This window comes from Phoca vitulina, unplaced genomic scaffold (genome assembly GCF_004348235.1).
Source record: "Phoca vitulina isolate PV1807 unplaced genomic scaffold, GSC_HSeal_1.0 scaffold66, whole genome shotgun sequence".
Taxonomy (NCBI): Eukaryota; Metazoa; Chordata; class Mammalia; order Carnivora; family Phocidae; genus Phoca; species Phoca vitulina.
This window is the reverse complement of record NW_022589769.1, coordinates 8285746-8300926: the sequence shown is the minus strand read 5'-3', so window position 1 is coordinate 8300926 and position 15181 is coordinate 8285746. Positions and strand designations below refer to the sequence as shown.

At 50.4% G+C, this 15181-nt stretch overlaps 1 protein-coding gene across 2 annotated transcripts in view; it reads right to left on the bottom strand.

Annotated features, from left to right (window-relative positions):
• XYLT1 (xylosyltransferase 1) overlaps positions 1–15139 on the bottom strand; it is a 296901-nt gene extending 281762 nt beyond the window's left edge. For both annotated transcript variants that reach the window (XM_032392163.1, XM_032392164.1), the window contains exon 1: positions 14798–15139. In XM_032392163.1, coding sequence (XP_032248054.1) covers positions 14798–15139 — 342 coding nt within the window. The remainder of the gene's footprint in view (positions 1–14797) is intronic.
• Between the last annotated feature and the right edge of the window lie 42 nt (positions 15140–15181).

Genomic DNA, 15181 nt, shown 5'->3' with positions numbered 1-15181 from the left:
CGGGAAACCTGCCTCTCCCTCTCCCACTTCCCCTGCTTGTGTTCCTTCTCTCGCTGTGTCTCTCTCTGTCAAATAAATAAATAAAATCTTCAAAATAAATAAATAAATAAAAATAAGAAGTGGACTCTCGTGTTAATCATTTTAATCTTTCACGTTTAATGTCAAAAGCTAAAGTGCTTTGAAAATAGGCTATAGGGGCGCCTGGGTGGCTCAGTCGGTTCAGTGCCCGACTCTTGATTTCAGCTCTAAGTCATGATCTCAGGGTCATGAGATGAGCCCCACGTGGTGCTCTGCACTGGGCGTGAGCCAGCTAAACATTCTCTCTCTCTCTCCCCCTCCCTCTGCCTCTCCCCCGCCCTCCCGCCCCGGTTTACTCTTTCTCTCTCTCTCAAAAAAGAAAAGAAGCTATAAATTTTCCTCTGGGCCCAGCGTTAACCTCATCCCATAGGTTTTGATGTGAAGTATTCTCATTTTCATTAATAACCCTACGATCAGAAATCCCAGATTTGGTTTCTTCCCTGATTTATGAGTTATTTAGAAGAGGTTTGTTTGTTTAAATCTCTAAGTGATCGCCTTTGAGAGGCTAGTTTTAAATATATCTTATTATTGTATGAATGAGGCCTGAAAGATTTCTACTTTTGAAATCTATTACGTTTCTTTTGAGACAAATTAACTGTGGATTTTAATTAGGGCATCTTAGCACATCTAGGCAACAGTGTTTGAAAAAAAAGGCCATCCCCTAGAATAAACATCAACTCACACATACGCACATCTACCTTCGTAAAGAGGAAGGTAAGCAAACCATTAACTTGGTGGGAGACCCAGAACTGCCAAAATTTAAGGATTAAGTTGCTCCAATCTAGGAATTCCACAGCCAGGAATCATACCCACGATGGTACTGAGGCTCCGCCGCCCCATTTTAAAGACTAAATCTGAGCCTGCCAGAGACGGAGCCAGATATCACATTAAATTACAGCTGAGACCGGGTTTCGTGGACGCAAACCCCTTCACCACGGAGTCCAGCTTTCTTCTCAAAGGAATATTAAAAGAGCAACAGACAGTGTCCTCTGGTGACCTGAAGTGTGTTCATCGGACGGAGCACAGGCAGCAAGCAGGCTCCTAAGACAAGCAGGACTTGACTCCTGGGGAGAGCGGGCCGGCTAGGGAAGGAAGCTGACCGGGCTCTTCCGACAAGCCCCAGAAAGAACATTCAGTCATTTTTAGGCAGTGCCAAGCAAACCTGTGCGATGGGTGGATCCCGGGGAATCCTGGCCCTCTCCTCCCAGCCCTGGGAGGACCTCTGCCTGCAGAGGGGGGACAGTGGCGGGTGGAGGGCCGAGCCTGCAGGAGCTGACGCAGGAAGGACCCGCGCCGCTCAACAATGCTGATCAGGGGGGCACACGGAGGCCGCTCCTCAGGGGGAGTCTCAGCTCCAAGGCTGTGGCCCACGTGCCATGTCGGCCGTCCCCGAAGGGCCATCTCAGCACGGTGTTTCAATGAGAAATGACACATGCTACTGGGGGCTTGAGATCTGATTGGGGATGCAGAGCTGCATCCATCTGCTTCCCAGCAAGGAAACCAGAACAGCGAAGAGATAAACAGAAGTCAATCAAAGCAGAGAGTGACATCGAAAAAAACTCGCCTAATTCTGCCAGACTGGTTTTGCCGCATAAAGAGAAGAGTCATTTGGACAATATGGCTTCAGCATAAGAAATGAAATGATGGCACCATTCCCAAAAGCAAGCGAAAGCAGTGAATGTCAGGCATGTTCCCGACATCCTTGAAGATTCTGAGCTGGAAGAACAGCACACCCTTAATGAACTGCGGTTCTACTGACCCTCTGTTTTGCAAGACTAATTACTTCTTTGGAGAGTAAGCCTGGGTCCAGAGTTTCAGCACACGCCAAGTATCACCAAGCAGGAAAAGACTTCCAAATGAAAGTATGTTTGTCAAAATCAACCCGTTCAAAACAAAACCAAAAAAAAAAAAAAAAAAAGTGCTTAAACCAATTCCTCTTAGGTCCATACCGAACAGAAATGTTTACCAAACCTATCTGTTTAGCAAAAGACCTGCACAAAAATGCTCATGGCAGCGCTATGTCCCAAACTGGGAATTTCCCAAAGGCCCATAAACACAATGGATATGTAAATTGTGGTATATCCCACAATGCAATACAACACAACCACGTGATGAACAGTGACAAACACGCGACACGATGTAGACACGGAGTCACCACCCAACATTTTACCAGATAGTAAAGGTCTTGGGCTTTGGGGGCCACATGGCCTTTGTCCACACTACTCAACTCTGCCTTTACAGGGCAAAAAAGCAGCCACATCCAGTATGCAAATGAATTGGACATGGCTGTGTTCCAATAAAGTTTTATTTATGCACCCTGAAATTTCAATTTCATATACTTTTCACATGCCATGAAATGTTATTCTTCTTTTGATATTTTTTCTCCCCCAACCACTTAAAAATGTGAAATCCATTCTCAGCCCACAGGCCACGTGGAAACTGGCAACCTGGATCTGGCCCGAGGGCTGGAGGTGGCCAATGTCTGATATAATCTCACATAATCTCATCTCACATAATGCTAAGCAAAACAAACCAGGGACCAAGTTGTACAGATCGCGTGATTCTGTTTCTAAAAAGAAGCAAAAGTAACCTATGGGGTCAGAGGTCAGGGTTGCCCCGGAGATGTGGGAACTGGAAGTGGGAAGGAGAAGAACCCTGGCAGGGCGTGGACGGGCAGCGAGCTGTCAGGCTCTGTGCTCTGGATCTGGGTCCTGGTCACAGGAGCACGGCCACTGGTGGACCTGCGCATTTTATGATTTGTGCACTTTTGGGTACGTATGTTCTATTTCAAGAGAAACTTCGCGAGTTGTTAAAGTCAAGGCAGGCCCACTCAATGCGCTTCAGAAACAGAAGTGTAAAGAGAATCATAGCCGTCCTGTTAAATTAGCCAAGAGTCCTTCCCTATGGGTAGGCATCGGCCGAGGCTAGAGTATTTAATAAGGGGCAGATCTGAGTCTCCATCCCTCTAGGTGTTACCACATTTGCTTCTAGAGGGAGGTGTGTTCCACGGTTCAAGGGAGTGCGCCAACCTCAGACTCCGGTCAGGCTGTTTCCCTGGGTGTTTGTGGGGAAAGACGCTGTTCACCTGACTCCCTGCTCCTCCTCGCATGGAAATCTGCCATCAATCCCGTTAACAGAAACGGCATCTGGCAACACACAGGGCCTCCAACCTGCAGTGAAGCCCGTGCCGGACGCACACAAAGGAGGAAGGCCAGGCCTGGCTTCCGTGTGATTCCGAGGGAATAGGCAGTTCATTATTTCTTCTTAGAGTCAGCAGCCGAGTCTCACTAAAAGCTGTGCTTATAATTATCGCTGTAATTATTATTCTAATACAAATGAGCAACTTATCAAAATATTATCCTACAGATGCTCCCTCACCGCTCCAAGACTAGTGGTGCAGGGTGGAGGCTACCACCCCTGCATTGCTCCGTGGGCCAGGACGGCGGGAACTTTGGCGACGGGACTTCTACCAGATGCCCAGCTCACCAGGGCCCGTCCTCTGTAAAGAGGCATGTTTCGCACTTTCCCTGGCGGTGGTGACACGGGGTGACCAACCACCCACTGCCGGGTCCTGATGCTTCCATCCATGCAATGGGCGGACAAACAGTGCCAACCCTCTCGCAGGGCCATTTGCAAGAATTCCCAACCACAACTGCTCTGGGAAAACACTCAGTGTGACTCACACACGCACGCACGCACGCACGGTATGGGCTCCCTGGTCACCCCGCCCAAGTTCAAAGTGCAAGTCTGCTGCTCTGTGACTTTGGGCAATTCTTCACTCTGTGCCTCAGGGTCCCCAATCTGTGAATGCAGACAATGTCATGAAGTGGACGTCACCGATTCAGCAAGATAACCCAGGAGGTGCTGCTTAGCACAGTTAATACATAACAGCAATGACTCTCACCATCCTCCTCCTCCTCCTCATTATTTTGAGTTGAAAACTCGTATCCTAACAGCAGTCTTTCAGGTCACACAAAATAAGCAACGTTGAGGGGTGGGCTCCCAGGCAAACCGGGAAGTGGGACCCTAGGTAGAGGGGCAGCCCCATCTGCCCTCCCCCAAATGTGTGCTTCTTTGGTAATGAAGGCCAGAAATACACATTTTTTTTTCTTTTTTTAGAGAGAGAGAGGAAGGGGCAGAGGGAGAGGAAAGAGAGAGAGAATCTTAAGCAGGCTCCACGCCCAGCACAGAGCCCGATGCGGGGGCTTGAGCTCACGACCCTGAGATCACAACCTAAACCGAAATCAGGAGTCAGATGCTAAAATGGACTGAGCCACCCAGGCGCCCCCAGAATTTCCAATTTTTAAATAGGAACTCCAAATTCAATTTTTACTTGAAATCACTGATGTTTATATGTTGGCCAGTAATTTAAATTTTTTTTAACATAAGGAGGAGGACGCGAAGCCAGGGCTGCCATTCCTCCAGCTGCAGCCCAGACCCGGCCCACGGGAAGTGAGGTTTGCCCCCTCGGTACTTTCTCATGTCCACTTTTGTTGGGGGTTCATACCGCTTGCTCTCTCTCTGACGGAGAGTTGGTTGGCTCCACGTGATTTTTTTCACCCTAAAAGAAAGCCAAAATAGCAGTCAACCCCTGGACCTAAGAAGTCAATCCAGGCCGTGCCCACTTGTGAACCCGGCCGTTTTCTGTGAATGCACCTCACCTCCACATCACCTCCTCTACCCTGGTCACTGTCATCACCTCGTCTCCTAAACAAGAGGGACTCAGATGTAACAATTCAGAAACTATTCCTGAATAGGACTAAGGGAAAAAGCAGGTAATGAGAGTATTTTACATCAGAAATGGAATCTTCTGTAACCGCCTGATGACAAGCAAATGGGGTTCTCTGTTTGTGTCTTTTATAAACTGCCTGGTCTGAGCTGGGGATAAAAGAGAGAGAGAAAGAGAGACAATGAATAGGCTTTTATTTCAAAGAGAACATCTGCAAAGCATGGTCCTACATTAAAAAATAAACAGAAAACAGCCACTAGTCTGGGGAAAAAAAAAAAAAAAGATTTCCCATTACATCTCTAAATAATAAAGCCCCATTTCACAAGGAAAGAAAAAAAAAACAGAAAGAGAACAACTTTCCCACATCCCCAAAGAGAGGATGCTTAATGAGGTAACCCCTGGATTACTTGATCCGTCTAATCTGGTTTTAATACTATCCTTAAATAATGTATACATTAGCTCTCCACCACCAAAAACATTTGTTTATTTTATTAACGTGAGCCCAGCTGAGTGCTAAGACTCTGCGAAATTATCATGCTGTCCTTGAGCTCTGTTTTTATTGCTTGTCTCCTTGCTCATTATAAAATGATTAGCTGTCTCCACTGCCCTTTTGAATTGCTGTTTGGGTTGCAATGCAGTTCTGTTCCCCAGGTTCTGAGCAGGTGAGTCTTGATTCGGGGTTAAGTTAACAGAGTCATTACGGGCCCATCTGGGAACCCATTCATCATGGTTAATTCCAGGTGCAACACATGGGGGACTCATGGACACAGTCAACATGAAGCGAACGCTCATGAATCCAAGAGATGCACATGAAGGGTCCTGACCGAAGTCCAGAAGATGGGCCGGAGGAGCCCCATCACTGTAGGAGCGATGGAGAGAGCAGCCGAGACCATCAAGAGAGGGCCCCGTAACTGTGACTGCCACTCAGACCCAGGGCACAGTTCTTCCTAACGTCTCACTGAAATCCTCTCTACTCGAACATCGGAACAAAATGGCACCACTGCTGACCAAAGGAGCAGAGTATCTTCAAACTGGAGAACCCAACGTTTCCCAAACTTTGGTCATTCTGGCACCCCCTCCTCAGTCATTCGCCATCCAAACTGAGGCCAGGATTAGGATTAGAATTAGGGCTTGGTACTATTACTCATGCATGCTCATTATGTTTAACCAACTTCTCTCAAATGCCACTTTACTCGCAGGCTAAGCGCTAAGAGCCCCAAGTTGTCATTTCGATTTTCCCTAATGCACATTTAAAGAACTACATAGTATTACAATTTTTAAAAATATTCACCCAACAAGGCACAAAAAGATGAAAGTGACTGAAAGTGACGGTTTGTGTCCCTGACAGTGCTGGAAGCCAAGCCACGGTGTTTCAGAATGTTCCAGTCTTCCACCTGCTGTGACCAGCTGTCTGACAACTCTCCACATCCCGAATCGTGTTATTGTGGGGCAGGGTTGGGGGGAGCACATGAAGTGGAAGGCAGACAATTCAAAACAGCGTGTTCGCCGCATGCCCAACAAAGGGGAAACCGTTAACCGAACTGTAGAACGCATGGGTCTATTTTTGTTGAGGACGCTGCCTTCACAATGGCCTGATCCTTGTGAGAATTTGCATCTTCTGGGTACAGAGCAGCAGCGAGGGAGGGAAGGAAACCTCCATCGTGCCCAGGGGAAGCAAAAGCAGTCGAGGTAAGTAAGTGCTGTGAATAAACCACATGGGGATAATTGAAAGGTGACCACAGACACTTATTTTTGGCTCATCACAGTGAACACGGAGATCTTCTAAACAGAGGTTGCAAATTCAGCCGTCCAAAGGGGCCAGTTAGGCATCACAGGTGTGTATGTGGGGGCGTGGGGGTCTCAGGAATCTGGAGGGTCTCGGGGACAGCCCCTCCCCCGCTGGGCCAGTTGAAAAACAAGAAAGGATGGGGGCGCAGTGCTGTCAGAGCTTGTGACTTTCTAAAAGGCATGCCCATAATCCCCATGGCCTTACAGCATATCCTAATCCTTAAGTTTCAGTGCCTTTTTATTTCAACCTACAGTGTGGGCCAAACCAAACCTACCCACAGGCCATGAATCTGAGGGCCTCTCTTGCAAACATCTGTCATGATGGGGCTGCAACAGGAAGGAGAACAGGAGCCCTGATCTCGGGCCAGAGCTGGGGCCCATCACCAGGCCCTGCCAGCTAGGTGCCTTTCTTGCTCCTACAACGCAGACGAGGAAACTGAGCCCCTCAGAGGTGAAGTAATGCATCAGGTATGAAGGGCAGAGATGGGCTGTGAACTCCAGATGACAGAGCCCTGCCCTGGCACCACCCTAACCATCACATGACAGGCCTCCTAGGCCCTGCTCCCCTTGCAAACCTTAGGCAGCTCACTGCTCATCCCCAGGCTCCTTATTAAGCTGTAAGAAGAGCTTGAGCCCCATGAGTGGAGCAATCTAGACCTCATGTCTGGCAGTTTGGGGGGCAGTGGGAGCCTTGAGGGCTTCCAGGCCCCTGAATCACACTATTCCTGTGCAGAGGACACCTTCCTCTTGCGTCCAAGAGGCCACTCTGGGGAAGCAAGACCGGCAGTGAATCTGGCTAGGATGTGAAAGGAACCTCTGATTAGCAGCAACGGCCCAACCCTTCCCCTGCTGGGCTGGTCCTCCTGAGGGCAGGGGGCACATCTGTCCTGTTCATGAAAGTTGTGCCAGTGCTGGGCACAGTGCCTGGCAGGCTCTCACTGCTGGAATGGAGGATGGGCAGATGGATGGACGTACGGACATATGGATGGACGGACATATGGATGGACGCACGCACGTATAGATGGATGGGTCCATGGATAGGTGGATGGATGTAAGCGCATCTGCACTTATGAATGAACAGATGGGAGGGGAGGGAGGGTGGGACAAGGGACTTACTGAATTGGACAGAGACTAGGAACGTAGTCTGTGGAGTCACCACCAGCCTTCAATCCCTATAACTGACCACTTCTCAGCTGTTCAACCTTTATCCAACTTCTTGCCTTAGTTTTTATGACTTGTAATCAGTAAAAGAGATGAGACGAATCACCTTTAACGTGAAGCATGTTGTAAGAATTCCTAAGATCATGCCTTCCTACAGCATCTGGTAGAAGGTAAACTTTCAATGGAGAGAAATCCTCCTCACCCTCCCCATTGTTAGCATTACAGTTACAATGTCTGTACCCCATGAGTAAGGGACCGCTGCATACATCTCTCCCCGTGAACTTGACTCCTTCGGGCTTAATCAATGTTGCTCGTGGCCAAGGATTACAGGAAAGGATTAGCTGGGAGGAGAAATGCTAGTCATTAGCATCCACAGACACATTAGCCTGGATTAGATTTCCAGATAAGCCAGCAGTCATCTGGGCTGGGACAAACCAGGCCAGAGACAGAACAAACCCATTTCCCTGTCCAGAGAGGGCCCTGGAGGGCGAGATCCTCCTCCAAAAGAGACTCAAGAAATGCCCTTCTGTGCCCCCTCTGCCCCACCCGGCTGGGGGTCTGGGCTCCCAGGCCCTGATTCTAACAATGCCAGTCTCCCTGTTCACGACAGCGTTGAGCCAGTTAAGGTGACACCCATCCACCCTCCCTGCCGCCCTCTTTTCAACACATTCAGTGGGGGAGGAGGCAACCCTAACCATGGGGATCAGAGGGGCACAACCTGATGAGTATCTGTGGGCAAACGGGTAGTTTCTGTTGCAGGCGGAAGGAAGTGACCACAAGACAATCGGCCTGTGAGTTCTTAGAGATACCTCCCTGCTTCCCCCAGGCTCTTGGGGGGCTCCTCATGGGCTCCTCCGGAGAGAACCACAGAGCAGTTGAACTGGGCGGGTGGAGAAGCAGGAAGCCCACTGAGGATGAATGAAAGGCTGTTTCCACTGGCCCAGGAGCCTTGTAGAGCACCCTCCTTCCTTCCTGGCTAGAGAGAGCTGAATTCAAAACTCCTTCCTCCGGCCAACTCAGCAGTTCCAGTTCCACCCTCGTATGTACGCTGCATATTTCAGTCTCAGGTGATACCTTCCATTCCAGGACCATAACATCCTGTGCTGGGGGCTGGGCTTCCTGACTGAATCAACTACCTACGTGCCTCCTTAAATGGGTTCTGCAGTTCTAAGGTTAGGGACCTTCGCAAGCTGCTTATAAGAGGGAGGGTGTAGAGCAGAGCGGTTAAGAGCCCGGATTGCCTGGGTTTAAATCCTGGCTCTGCCATTTATAACCGTGAACCCTGGGAAAGCTGCTTAAGCTTCTTCCTCTGCCTCAGTTTCCTCCGTAGCGTGAGGTTTCAATGAGTTAATGCTTGTAAAACACCCAGGACAGGGCCTGGTTATAGTAAGCTCCAGAACTGTTGGCTGTGGCAGCTAGAATACACATTTGCTAAAGGAATAAAGGAGTTAATGCATAAGAAGGGCTTCAAACGATGCCTGGCACATTATAACTGCCCTATAAAGACTGATTACTGTTATTATTACTCCCTATTTGTGTCATTATTTAGGGGTCTGATTCCACGAAAACTGCCTATCTGCTCCTTTTTCTAGGGTTGGCACATTTTTGGAAATCTGCAGTAAGAAGGGAGAAAAGCGGTATGAAGACTTTCAGGAATCATTTGGCTGCGTTTGGAGTTTTTCAAAGAACTGCGCAGACACAGCGCTCAGAAACCCGTAGGTCGACTGGAATAAGGCAGACCTGGGTTTGGATCCCAGCTCTGCTACTCCCCCAGCTCTGCACTCTCGGTGAGCAAGCTGCTTTGCCTCTCTGAGCCTGTTCCCTCATCTCTGAGATGGGGCCAGCAACAGTCCTATCCCACACAGCCGGGGAGATTCACTGAGACGGTAAGGTAATAACCGCAAAGTCCTCGTTACTCCTGCCGTGAAATCAGCACCCAAAAGACCCGCAATTTCTAGCCAGCTGTCCTTAGTTTAACTTTTGTGTAAGTTGGAGAGCAGCTCCTTCCATCCTGGGTTTTTCGTTTTGTTTTGTTTTGCGTGTGTGTGTGTGTGTGTGTGTCTGTGTGTGTGTGTGTGTGTGTGTGTGCGCGCGCGCACGCGGGAGCATCTTAATAACAATGTATGCAAAACATCTAAAGGAGGCTTGGCATACAGCTGGCACTCAATAAATATTAGTGCTCCTCCCTCGACCACATTCCATCCTGCTGCAAGGCTGGCACACGCACAAGCACTGGATCTACTCTCCTGCCCTGGATTTCACTCAAACCCGACTTTCCATGGGAAAATAAATAATTGCAAAAAATTGCTTATTTCCAAACATACTAAGACTTTCTTTTCAAGAACAACAGCTCACATTGGAGCATCTTCATGTGCCAGGCCCCAAAAGCAGTTCACATGTATCAGTACATTTCATCCTCACATGACCCTCTGCAGGAGCCCGGATTTTCAGAGAAGCAGAGCAGAAGGACTTGCCCAAGGTCAAGGAGATGGCAAAGAGCAGAGCCTGACCTGAACCCATCTGTGTCAGACGCAAGGACACTTAATGGTCTCTTTCCTGGGCGCTGGGGCCTGGCACACGTTACCTACGACTTTTTCCTCCTGCTCCCACGCCTTTTCCTTTGAACTTGGGTTTTGTTGGGGTTAAGTTTATGTTTTACTTTTAGTTTTCCCCAAGGTATTTTCTTGTTGGTTCTGAGAGATGGGGACCAGGGTCCACAGAAATGGGGGAAATGCAAAGAAAACAGGGAGCATTCTCCTAAGTGACAAGACAGGGCAGTGTTCACCAAGAGACAGAGAGGAGGTCAGCCCTTACACCATGCACCCTATGCAGTCCAATGATGTGGGCACCGTGCATTTTTGTCTTTGTGCATGCAGATTTATGGCCCCACTGACTACAAATAGCTCCGGGTGAAAGGGAAGCTCCTGACTACAGAGATATTCTTAAGGATATTTTGTTTTCTGGGGAAACACACACACACATACCCACACACACGCACGTGCGCACGGGCACGCACGCGTGCACAGTGTCAGATATCTGCCCCAGTTCAAAACACCAAATTTCCTTTCCTATTAAAACCATAGATCAAAGCTGGACAATCCCCAGCAAACAGGGACTAACGCTTTGGCTTCTTATTTGCAAAACAGCAAGTATTTTGTCATGTAAACTTTGAGAAGATTAAAAAGAAAAAGAACTGATAAACGAGAGAGAGTATCTACAGTGTGACGAGACTGGAAGGAAGGCAAATGTACATATACAATTACATATATACACCTATGTGTCTAATAATTTCTACTTTTATTTATCTGTTCATTTAACATTTTCCAGTATATGATTAAGCAGATGGCAACATTTGCAGTAAGATAAATATTGTTCAGTGATGCGTATTTCTGTATACAAAGTGTAATACATTGCTCAAACAAAATAAAACCCTATTGAGAGTGTGAAAAAAAGAAAACCCAACCATCAATAAAATACCCTCTGTTCTCTCTGGTCTCAAAACATTTGGATAGAAAGAGAAGCCACACCTCTCAGGCTGTTAGAACCAGAGGTGATCTGGATACAGTGAACCAATTTTTCAGAGTCACTGCTGACGTCTGAAAAACTCCTGAGTTATCTGAGTAATGTGAAGTATGAGGAATTTCTGCCAAAAAAATCAACAGTTCCAAGGGGTCAGACGATAGAAAAACCCCACTCCACATTAAAGATGCATGTGTATGGAAGGGCGATTAAAAATTCGGCTCCTTGAATGAAACTTACTGTGTAGCACTTTATCTAAGGGAACAAGGAATAAACGTGACTTCAAGAGGATCGCTGGAATCGAAGGGAAAGAAAATAAACGTTCGTTACGTGAACACACACAGCTCTCTTTCATTTGTCCCCAATCCATCCAGAACCTGGAGTGTGATCTTTTTGACACTCTCCCCAGTGTGTTCCCTCCCTTTATAAGGGAGCCCATCTGTTTCTTAAATTCTGAGATGACAGTCAAATCCACAGCTTACAGGAGACCCAGCGAAGGTCTCGGTGTCTCAGCCACAGCTCTGCTCCAATCCACCCGATAATTCTAATATTTAAGAGCTCTGGAAGAGGCGGAGAGGGAAAAGGAGCTTGCAAATCTTTTATAGCTATGTCCATCTTGTCACCATCCTCATGCTGTCTCTGACTCTGCTTGAGAAATTGTGTGTTTCTTCTTGGCTCCTTAAAATGCACCAAAAATACAATCAGGTCCCTCCACTGGGGCGCTGCTCCCCAGACATAAAAGGTGGCAAGTGCAGAGGCTCTGGGACGGTGGGCACAAGGAAGCAGCAAGATCTTGCTTGGAAAATGCTCTGGACACAGTGCCTGCCGGACACTCTTTGGGACACAGCCACCAGCACCACCACTGCCACCAATGGGGCCACAGACTCTCTCTGCCTGCAAGAATTGCACCTGCCCCACTCCACCCCGCCCCCACCCTCCAGAGAGCACAGAGATGAAGCATCATGTCCCAAGCATGTGTCTCACCAGGTCTTTAAGAGAGCCATCTGGAAAATCACAGGGATTTTTTTGTTTTTTTTAAACATCCCACTCCTGAATCTATCTCCAAGGCATCACGCTAGCAGCCCCAACAGGGTCTGCCGACAAACCACATGTTGCAAGGGCCTGAGTGGCTTGCGAAAAGGTCTGGTCCTCTCCCAGCCTGCGGCCCAAGCTCAGGCGTGTCGTTGGACTTTGGGAACAGCCTGCCCCCTTCTGGTCTCCTTGAGCTCCACGGAAGGGCAGGGGCTGGGTGGGCACGGCTAGAGGAGGACCGACCCCCGGGCCCTCCAGCATGTCTGCGCTGTGATTTCAGGATCTAGCAGGGCATGGGGGTAGATGTGGGGCAGGGAAAAGAGAGGAGACAGACGAGCAGATAAAATAAAATATAAATCCAGGAGACATCACAGTTCACAACAGCGCAGTAGACATCCTCAGAGAAAGGGGGAGGACCAAAAAAACAAACAAACAAACAAAATCTATGTCTATAACAGAAGGTGAAGAAATTGACACCTGGGGAGATGCGGGTAGGGGGGGTAGTAATTAAGCCTGCAGATGAAAGCAGAGTTTCAAAAAGCAGTGCAACTCTGCTGCTGGAACTGGCATGCCAAAAGGAATAAAAAAAGGAAATGGCAAGCTCCCACCTACCTTCCCAACTGCAAACCTCTCTGTGGCTGAGCTGGGAGGAGAGAGAATAGGATACTGAACTGAGCACACACAGACGGGGTGTGGACGAAGTACTCAAAACATCCAGGACGCAGGAAGAAATCCAGGCCTCCTTCCTTCTCTCCGCTTATTTCAACAGGTGGTCTTTGCACCCAAAGATACACCTCCTGGTGCCTATCAACCCCAGACGCAAAGGGTACAGGAAGCCTCATGCCACCGTGTTCAGCCTACGTGTTCCCACTCTGGGCCAGCAGGGCTGGTCCTGAACCCCCTTGCACCGCACCTCCCAGGAGGGCTCCAAATCCAGAACGAACCTGGAATCACATTTCTGCCCAAACACATCACAGTTCACCCCAGGAGTTTAAAGGCAGTGCCCGGGAGTACCCTTCTCTGGAACTAAAAGGCCACAGGACATTGGGAATGTGCTGGCTCTCCATCAGGAATCTCCCTCCACGCCCCTCCCCACAAACAAGGGAAAGACGTCCACCTGCTACCCACACAGACAAGTGAGCAACGTGAAATGCCACCATGTCACCTCCTGGGGCACAAAGAGCCGCACTCCGGCAAAGAGGGTCACCGCTGATTCCAAGGAAGTTTAACAGATCAGAAAGCATCACGCTGTGTCTGAAGGCGCTCTTCAGAGAGGGCTCCCAGAGCGACAAACGACACAGACATGCATTCAGTGCCTAAGGATCCTGAAACTAACCCCTAGCATCTGATGTCCCCCCAAGAGCTAGGAGAACCCCTGTAGGCAAATGGCATGAGGAAGATAGAGACACACTGCACATCGTTATTCCTTAGGACAGACACTCACGCCCACAGGGCACAGCGAGCCTAGCCCAGGCTTGGGGACTCTGACCTCCTCCTGTCCTGCGTGTCCTAGCTCAGTGGGCTCAGCAGGGCAGCCCAGAGAAGGTGTGAAAGACATCCCTGGAGAAGTTGGGGACAGGAGAGAAAGACACCCACATGGCCGCAGAAGATGGACGGAAAAACCAGTGTCAGAGCTCAGACTGTTCACACCCAAGGAAGGCAAAGAAAACCCAGAAGAGCCAAAGTCGTGATGATGTGGTCAGATACACAGCTGGTGACACTGATTGGCTACACACAAGACCGAGAGCCAGGGACAGCCATCTAGGAGAAGGGGCCATGCCTTGACCCTGGACAGCTGGGTGAGGAAAGTCAGAGAGGGCACCGGGAGAGGACAAGGTTAGAGACGGAGAAGGCAGAGACACGAGCAGCACAGACAGCCAGAGATGGCAGACAGGAGACCTAAAGTAAGACCAGGCGCCCAAGCCTGAATCTTGATTCAGGGAGATGGCTGGGGATTTGGGACACCGATCCCAGACCCCATCTCAGGCCCAGAAAAGACAAGGAGATGGCAAGCAGGGAACGGAGTTGTCTGCACTCAGCTCAGCAAAAACCAAAGAGATGCTGTGAGCACCACCCATGAGCAGCGGCTGAGGATCCCGGGCACGATCCACGCACTCAGACAGTGAGCAAGGCACCAACACCCACATGCATAGTGCAAGTCGGGGCGCCCAGCAAGAGTGACGGGGAACAGGAACCCGGCCAGGCTCCGGTAACCCCCAAAGCGCCTCCTCTGGAGATAACTTCCCCAGACCCCAAGAGGGCAGTCCGCAGACTCGGGATGGGGCAGCCCACTGGCCCCCTCCGAGCCTCGGCAGGAACCCCGCCCCGGCTTCCAGGGAAAGAGACAGGGAACCGGCAGGCTTGGGGAGTCCCAGTCTGATGCCCGGGGTTCAAGGGCTGTGGGGGGGAGCGTGAGGTCAGGGCTGCCTCCTCCTCACCCTCCCTCTCTCCCTCCCTCCCTCCGGGACGCGAGCCGAAAGGGCATCTTACCAGCGCCCGCGCGGGCAGTGCCCCCCGACTGGCCGGCTGCTGCGCTCGGGGTTCTCCGGGGCCGCCTCCCCGCGCCCGCGCCGGGGCCCCCCGTCCTCCGCCGCCGCCTCGGGCTGCAGCCGGCCCGGCGGGCAGGTCCCGGCGCTCCCGGCGCGGGGCCGGGGCCGGGGGCGGTTGCTCCGCGCCGCCGGCCGCTGCGCCCCCGCGGCGCTCCCCGGCCCCGGAGTCGAGGCTGCTGAAATTCCACACGACCAGCGTCTGCAGCAGCAGCACGGTGAGCGCCGCTAGCAGCGCCGAGTGCGAGCGCCGGGCCAGCCTCCGGGCGCACGGCGCCGCCACCATCTTCGGAGCGCGGCGGGCGAGCGGGGCGCGGGGACCCCGGGC